General features: G+C 43.2%; 1 protein-coding gene across 2 annotated transcripts in view; it reads left to right on the top strand.

The window, feature by feature from the left end:
* The window catches only part of NOA1 (nitric oxide associated 1), a 14,705-nt gene extending 9,365 nt beyond the window's left edge, over window positions 1-5,340 (top strand). Inside the window, exons 4-7 of one of the 2 annotated variants that reach the window (XM_017513263.2) lie at window positions 560-691; window positions 2,316-2,432; window positions 4,493-4,613; window positions 5,040-5,340. In XM_017513263.2, the coding sequence (XP_017368752.1) occupies window positions 560-691; window positions 2,316-2,432; window positions 4,493-4,613; window positions 5,040-5,251 (582 nt within the window). In that variant the 3' untranslated portion in view covers window positions 5,252-5,340. The remainder of the gene's footprint in view (window positions 1-559; window positions 692-2,315; window positions 2,433-4,492; window positions 4,614-5,039) is intronic. The other variant, XM_017513264.2, reaches the window with a different exon arrangement.
* The last annotated feature ends 3,668 nt before the right edge of the window (window positions 5,341-9,008 follow it).

Raw genomic sequence — 9,008 nt, forward strand, 5'->3', positions numbered from 1 at the left:
ACCTCCACCTCCTGCGTTCAAGCAATTCTCTGCCTCAGCCTCCCGAGTAGCTGGGATTACAGGCGAACACCACCACACCCGGCTAATTTTTTTTGTATTTTTAGTAGAGATGGGGTTTTGCCATCTTGGCCAGGCTGGTCTCGAACTCCTGACCTGAGGTGATCCACTTGCCTCGACCTCCCAAAGTGCTGGGATTACAGGCGTGAGCCACAGCACCTGGCCTGGAGAGCATATATTTTCTATCTTGGTATTGAATCAGCATGGTTTCAGGTTCACATTAATTTTGACATTTAGGGGATGCTGCTGACATAGGAAAGTCTCATACTCCTATAAAGTTATATTGCCATTACTATAGATTAAGTTGTAAAACAAGGGTAGAGCCATCAGTAGATTAAGATCAATTTAGATAGGAAGAATCTATAAATTTGATGTGTAGCAAACTCTGACATAATTTGATTTATTTTGAAGTCTGGCCTATATTTCATCACTTTTTATTTTACAAGTAAGTCATATTTTCAATAAAAGTATTTTTCTAAAAACTCTGCCATTTGCTTCACAGATTTTAAATCTTCTGACAGACAAAGAGGTAAATATTGTTTTGCCAACACAGTCCATTGTTCCAAGAACCTTTGTGCTTAAACCAGGAATGGTTCTGTTTTTGGGTGCTATAGGCCGCATAGATTTCTTGCAGGTAAGTAAAGTCCATACCATTAAAAAATGATTTTTTAAATATTGAGATTCACTTTATGGAAGCAGATACATGAACAAGACTGACAAAATGTCGATAACTAAGCTGTGATTGTATAGAGTTTAATTTGTTTTTATGTTTAAAAATTTTTGTGATAAAAACTTGGGGATGGGCCGGGCGCGGTGGCTCAAGCCTGTAATCCCAGCACTTTGGGAGGCCGAGGCGGGTGGATCACGAGGTCAACAGATCGAGACCATCCTGGTCAACATGGTGAAACCCCGTCTCTACTAAAAATACAAAAATTAGCCGGGCATGGTGGCACACGCTTGTAATCCCAGCTACTTGAGAGGCTGAGGCAGGAAGATCATTTGAAGCTGGGAGGTGGAGGCTGCAGTGAGTACAAATCGCACCTTTGCACTCCAGCCTGGGTAACAGAGCACGACTCCATTTAAAAAAAAAAAAAAAAAAACTTGGGGAAAAGAAATGCCCTCTTCCCCCATGCCCCAACAAAAGTGCTAAGTCTTAAAAACCATGTTTTCAATTGAGTACCCCACACAGCTTGCCATTTAAGACAAGATACTATCCCTATCCTATGGTTTTATTTCACATGGGAATCAAAGTCAAACCTTTAGGTACAGGGTTATGTGCATTAAATTAATTCCACACTTTGTATCCCATGATATGTATGTTTTTATGCATATACTATTTTGTTTGGCATTCATTTACATAGCATCTAGGGATTTTGGAGTGTATAAAATCGCTCTCCATTTTGCTAAAGTGAAGAGAAAAAAGAAAAATGAAACATAGATATTTTCAACAACACAATACAACTTACAGGCCATTACTATAGCACATTTCTTGGGTTTTGTGTTTGCTCATACTTTGTTAGAAATTTTGCCTTACATACTTAGAACCCTTATGTATTTCATTTTGGGGGTTGTTGGTTTTTTTGTTTTAGGGGTTTTCTTTTTTTTTTTTTTTTTTGAGACAGGGTCTCACTCTCTTGCCCAGGCTAGAGTGCAGTAGTACAGTCACAGCTCACTGTAGCCTCAACCTCCAGGGCTCAATGATCCTCCCACCTCAGCCTTGCAAGTAGCTGGGGCTATAGGCATGCATCACCACACCCAGCTAATTTTTGTATTTTTTATAAAGACAGGGTTTTGCCGTGTTGCCCAGACTGGTCTCAAACTCGAGCTCAAGGGATTCACCCACCTTGGCCTTCCAAAGTGCTGGGATTACAGTCATGAGCCACCACACCAGGCTTGAAACCTTATATATTTCATTAGAGCCCATAAAATGTTAGTATTTGAAACCTGACTTTACACAGAAACAATTAAAGCAGACAATATTTCCTTTTTATATTTAATAATAGACATGTTTTTCAAAAATAGTATTGAGTCTGTCAAAGAAGTCATAGTTTCACAGGAATTGCTAAAATGCACTGCTTTGGTATTGTGTCTCTGTTCTTAGTATAATTTGATTTACAGCTACTGCCATACCGGTGCTTATAAAGGGAGTCTGATTGGGTTTTTGTTTGTTTTTTTGTTTTTTTGATAATTGATTGTACCTTGTAATATGCAGGTTTTCCTAGTTTTTCACCAGGTAAAATAGCTTCCTCCTTTATTAGGGAAATCAGTCAGCTTGGTTTACAGTTGTGGCTTCCAACTTCCTCCCTGTGCATATCACCTCCTTGGACAAGGCAGATGCTCTGTATGAGAAGCATGCGGGTCATATGTTACTCCAGGTAAGGCAGCACGCCTTGATGATTCCATGGTTATGGTTAGTACACACTGGGATGGTCCCATAGCTCTGTTAAGAAAGCCTTTGTTGGATAGAACTGTTATATGATAACTTGAGCTGACTTTCTCCTCACCTTATTCTCTTTGAGAATTCTGGCTATAAAGCGAGATTGCTCTTATAGACTGATCCTAGACTAGCCACACAGCTGTTTTTTCTCTAGACTACACTGTCCAATTTGGTAGCCATTAGCCACATGTGGCTATATAAATTTAAATATATTAGTTACAATTAAAATTTGCTGAAGTTAGGCCAGGCGTGGAGGCTGATGCCTATAATCCCAGCACTTTGGGAGGCCAAGGCAGGTGGATCACAAGGTCAGGAGTTCAAGGCCAGCCTGGCCAAGATGGTGAAACCCTGTCTCTACTAAAAATACAAAAGTTAGCTGGGTGTGGTGGCGCACACCTGTAATCCCAGCTATTCAGGAGGCTGAGGCAGATAATTGCAACCCAGGAGGCAGAGGTTGCAGTGAGCCAAGAGTGTGCTACTACGCTCCAACCTGGGAGCAGAGCAAGATTTCGTCTCAAAAAAAAAAAAAATTTGCTCAATTTAGCCAAGTATGGTGGCATGCACCTGTAGTCCCAGCTCCTCAGGAGGTTGAGGCAGGAGGATCACTTGAGCCCAGGAGTATAAAGCTGTGTTGAGCCATGATTATGCCACTGCACTGTAGCCTGGGTGACAGAGTGAAGCCCTGTCTCTTAACAAAGAAAAGTAAAATTTTAAATATGGTTGCTTAGTGGCACCAGACACATTTTGAGTGCCTAGTACTGATGTTGTTGCAGAAAGTTGTATTACAGGGTCATCACTAATATACACACACACCCCCCCCCCAATACTTTGGACAATTAAGCTACCGTTCCCTGAACTCATCATCCTTTTTCCAGTTTTTGTCTGTACCTGTGGTGACCGAATATCTTTCCACCAAATAACTGACTTATTTCTCAAAATACTGCTCATATATTGCTTTGTTTTTATTGTTGCTGTAGTTTGTTTATATATATATATTGCTTCTTTACTGATGTTTTCCTTGACCGAACACATTCATTACTCCTTCCTTCACAGCCATAGTACTTATAGACACCTCACAGTACATTTCTGACCTTGTATTTGCTTACATATTATTTGCCCCTTTGATCTTCTTGGGGGCAGGAACCGTACTGCAAAATCTATCTTTGTATCCTTAGTGCTAAACACAGGAGAGATTTGCTAATGAATATGAATAAATTATCTAGTCACGGCCAGGAACAGTGGCTCACACCTATAATCCCGGCACTTTGGAAGGCAGAGGCAGGCAGATCACCTGAGGTCAGGAGTTCAAGACCAGCCTGGCTAACCCAGTGAAACCCCATTTCTACTAAAAATACAAAAAATTAGCCTGGTGTCATGGCGCATACCTGTAATCCCAGTTACTCAGGAGGCTGAGGCAGGAGGATCGCTTCAACCCAGGAGGTACAGGTTGCAGTGAGCCAAGATCACACCATTGCACTCCAGCTTGGGCAACAAGAGCGAAACTTCATCTCAAAAAATATGTATATATAAATATGTCCCCATTGTTAATGATGATCCTGGACGAGGGGGGGGAAAAGAAAACAATAAATATATCCAGGTATTTCTAATTCATGGAAACATCTGTAAACATAGAAGCTAAATCTTAGCCATTTCACATGGACCCTTAACCCATAAAGACCAGGCATTAATCTTCATGTCCACACCTACAAGAACTAAGGTACTTGGAAGGACCATGCCTTCATTGCCCAACATTAATCTATGTGAAGCCCTGTGGAGAACTCTAAAACAGTGTCAGTGAAGCACAGTTCTGTCCAGAGGCTGCTGCCAGGTGCTTGCCCACTGTGGCCCAGGGCCCTGAGATTTGCAGGCTTCATCCCTTCACAGAGTTCCCTTGCTTTTTTTGATCCCTGTACAGAATTACCTTATCAGTGATTTACTTAATGTTAGAGTTCCAAGAAATTTAATTTTAACTTCTAAATATCTTTATTTCATTGGAAGGTTCCAATGGGCGGAAAAGAACGAATGGCAGGGTTTCCTCCTCTTGTTGCTGAAGACATTACATTAAAAGAAGGACTGGGGGAATCTGAAGCAGTGGCTGACATCAAGTTTTCCTCTGCAGGTAATTTGATGCCAAGCACTTTTTAAAAAGTGAATAAAGCAGGCTTACTGACAATATTTTTTATAGAAAAGTGCCTTAACTGATGAAAACTGATTTTTTAAGATATACCTACTAGTTTATTCATAAAATACAGCCTATTCTGAAAATAAATTTGTACTTTTCACAAACATATTGTATGCTTTCATTAAAATAAGGTGTGCCTACCTGTGCCCCCAGCTTCTCAGGAGGCTGAGGCAGGAGGATTGCTTGAACCCAGGAACTTGACCTCAGCCTGGGTAACATAGCAAGACACAGTTTCTTAAAAAATAAGAATAAAATAATAAGAGAGTGACAGCCTTCTCTGGTGTTCCATTTTCAGCTTTGGTTTTGTATTTTTAATAAGATAATTGCTAACAGCCTTTTGTGTTGTGTCACATGCCTGCATAGGTTGGGTTGCAGTAACACCTCACATTAAGGACAGACTGCATCTCCGGGCCTATACACCTGAAGGAACAGTTTTAACCATCCGGCCTCCTCTCTTGCCATATATCATTAATGTCAAAGGAAAGCGCATCAAGAAAAGTGTGGCCTATAAAACCAAGAAGCCTCCTTCCCTTGTGTACAACCTGCAGAAGAAGAAAGGACAGAGAGCTGTGTAAGACCAACCTTGTTCACTCCAGGTATTAACTGTATTGAACATAACAGTAGACACTGAAATTGTATTAAACGTAAATAAAACTTCCACTCTCATCCTTTTTTTTCCTTTCTTTTTTTTTTTTTTTNTTTTGAGACAGGGTCTTGCTCTGTTGCCCAGGCTGAAGTACAATAGTGCGATCTCAGCTTACTGCAACCCCCACCTCCTGGTTCAAGTGATTCTCATGCCTCAGCCTCCTGAGTAGCTGGGATTACAAGTATATGGCACTACACCTGGCTAATTTTTGTATTTTTAGTAGAGACAAGGTCTTGCCATGTTGGCCAGGCTGGTCTTGAACTCCTGGCCTCAAGTGATCACCCACCTCAGGCTCCCAAAGTTCTGGGATTACAGGCATGAGCCACCATGCCCCACCTTACTACTGTTTTTTATCTTGAGACCGGATGTCATTTCTTTTTTTGTGAGACGGAATCTCACTCTGTCACCGGGGCTGGAGTGCAATGGCATGATCTTGGCTCACTGCAACCTCCGCTTCCTGGATTCAGGCAGTTTGCCTCAGCCTCCCAAGTAGCTGGGATTACAGGTGCCCACCACCATGCCTGGCTAATTTTTGTATTTTTAGTAGAGATGGGTTTCACCATTTCATCATTACAGGTATGAGCCACCACACCCGGCTATTTTAAAAAATATAATAGAGATGGGGTCTCACTATATTGCCCAGGCTGGTCTTGAACTCCTGACCACTTGAATCCCAAGTGCTGGGATTACAGATGTGAGCCACCAAGCCTGGCCCAGGGTGTCATTTCTCTTATTTGGAGTTAGCAGTCAGCATATGAAAAAATGGCAGGAAAATAATTTCTGCAAAATACGTTGGCTTAAATAAGATAGAAGTGAGTAGGTGGCTCTGCTCCAAGGATCCAGCTGGTGGAACATTCCATGGCCATCTGTAGGTCTAAGGTGGTTGCCCAAGTTGTCATCCTTTCCAACAAGGATGAAAAGGCGGAAAGCAGGGAGAGCAAGCACCTTCTCCATTTAAAAGAAGGGAGGAAAAACTGAATGTTGCACACATCAGTTTACACAGTCCATAGGTCAAGTCGTGTGACTTGACCCATAAGTAGTCTGGGAAATGTAGGAGGAAATGGGGACCATTTGGGGTTTTTATTAAGGAAAAATGGACAGAATGGATACTAGAGAACAAGTAGAAATTTACTTTACACAATTTGGCAATGCCTGAAAATCTTAAAAAAGGATTCAAGGCCAGATGTAGTGACTCACACCTGTAATCCCAGCACTTTTGGAGGCCACGGCAGGAGGATTGCTTGCAGCCAGGAGTTCAAGACCAGCCTGGGCAACATAGTGAGACCCCCATCTCTATTATATTTTTTAAAATAGTCGGGTGCGGTGGCTCACGCCTGTAATCCCAGTACTTTGGGAGGCTGAGGCAGGCAGATCACCTGAGGTCGGTAGTTGAAGATCAGCCTGACCAACATGGAGAAACCCCATCTCTACCAAAAATACAAAATTAGCCAGGCGTGATGGCACATACGTATAATCCCAGCTACTCAGGAGGCTGAGTCAGGAGAATTGCTTGAACCTGGGAAGCGGAGGTTGCAGTGAGCTGAGATCGTGCCATTGCACCCCAGCCAGGGCGACAAGACCAAAATTCCATCTCAAAAATAAATAAGAATAAGAATAGTAAAATGAATTATAGGCCAGGTGCAGTGGCTCACACCTGTAATCCCAGCACTCTGGAAGTCCAAGGCAGGTGGAATCACCTGAGGTCAGGAGTTTGAGACTGACCTGGACAACATGGTGAAACCCCATCCCAAACTACAAAAATTAGCTGGTCATGGTGGTGGGTGCCTATAATCCCAGCTACCCAGGAGGCTGAGGAAGGAGAATTGCATGAACCAGGGAGGTGGAGGTTGCAGTGAGCTGAGATCAAACCACTGCACTCCAGCCTGGGCAACAGAACTCCATCTCAAAAAAAAATAAATAGGCTGAGCACAGTGGCTCTTACCTATAATCCCAGCACTTTGGGAGGCCGAGGCAGGTGGTTCACCTGAGGTTAGGAATTTGAGACCAGCCTGGCCAACACAGTGAAACCCCATCTCTACTAAAAATACAAAAATTAGCTGGGTGTGGTGGCAGGCATCTGTAATCTCAGCTACTTGGGAGGCTGAGGCAGGAGAATCGTTTGAACCCAGGAGGCGGAGGTTGCAGTGAGCAGAGACTTCCCAATTGCACTCAGCATGGGCAACAAGAGCAAAACTCCATCTCAAAATAAATAAAGATTTTTAAAAAGCTATATCTTTCTAGCAAGTGAGGTCTGTTCTGCAACTGAGAGAGCACTTTAACTGTTGTAGGTACATTTTGTCTTTATATGACTGAATAACATTACATCGATCAGAAGTCTTTACAGGTCAGGCGCAATGGCTCATGCCTGTAATCCCAACACTTCGGGATGCCAAGGAAGGAGGATCGCTTGAGCTCAGGAGTTCAAGACCAGACTGGGCAACACAGCAAGACCTATCTACTAAAAACCAAAAATATAAGCCAGGAATGGTGCTACGCACCTGTAGTCTCAGCTACGAGAGGGGGCTGAGTCCAGAGGATCACTTGAGCCCAGGAGATAGAGGCTGCAGTGAGCTATGATTACACTACTACACTCTAGCCTGGGCAACAGAGCGAGACCCTGTCTAAAAAAAGGAAAAAAGAAAGTCTACACCTTTTATTATTCTTAGCTGAGTAAGTAGTACTACAGCTGTGTGTCATGAACAACTGGCAAGTCAAGTCCCAGATCCTAATGTTGAAATAAATGCTGGTGAGATAAGGTAGGCTGAAAGGCAGTTTAGAGCCATGAAATTCCTGAGAGGGCCCATGTTCTCTCCCAGCATATGGGAGCCCCCATGTATTCCATACTTTTCTGCCTTCTCCCACTCCTCACCCCTCTTCTAAGTCCTCTTAGACTAAATATAATGGAGAATTTTTTTAAGATGCAACTTGTAATGTTGTAGACCTTTTATAGTGTTTCAAAGTGAGTATTACTGGTGTCTTGGGGAAAGTGGTTCTTTATGTATAAAACTGCATTTGAGCCGGGTGAGGTGGCTCACGCCTGTAATCCCAGCACTTTGGGAGGCGGAGGGGGCGGATAACCTGAGGTCAGGAGTTCGAGACCACCCTGGCCAACATGGTGAAACCCCATCTTTATTAAAAATATAAAAATCAGCCGGGCGCGGTGGCTCAAGCCTGTAATCCCAGCACTTTGGGAGGCCGAGGCGGGTGGATCACGAGGTCAAGAGATCGAGACCATCCTGGTCAACACGGTGAAACCCCGTCTCTACTAAAAATACAAAAAATTAGCTGGGCATGGTGGCGTGTGTCTGTAATCCCAGCTACTCAGGAGGCTGAGGCAGGAGAATTGCCTGAACCCGGGAGGCAGAGGTTGCGGTGAGCCGAGATTGCGCCATTGCACTCCAGCCTGGGTAACAAGAGCGAAACTCCGTCCCAAAAAAAAATATATATATATATATAAATCAGCCAGGCGTGGCGGTAGTTGCCTGTAATCCCAGCCACTCTGGAGACGGGGGCAGGAGAATCGCTTGAACCTGGGAGGCAGTAGTTGCAGTGTGCCGAGATCAGACTCCATCAAAAAAAAAAAAAAAAAAAACCTGCATTTCAGTATTTCTGTTATCTCTTATCCCAGACACTAAATGCAGTAGGAATTCCCTCTGCTGTCAGTCCTGCTGACAACGGGAAAGTGC

Source organism: Cebus imitator, unplaced genomic scaffold, assembly GCF_001604975.1.
Source record: "Cebus imitator isolate Cc_AM_T3 unplaced genomic scaffold, Cebus_imitator-1.0 Scaffold490, whole genome shotgun sequence".
NCBI lineage: Eukaryota > Metazoa > Chordata > Mammalia > Primates > Cebidae > Cebus > Cebus imitator.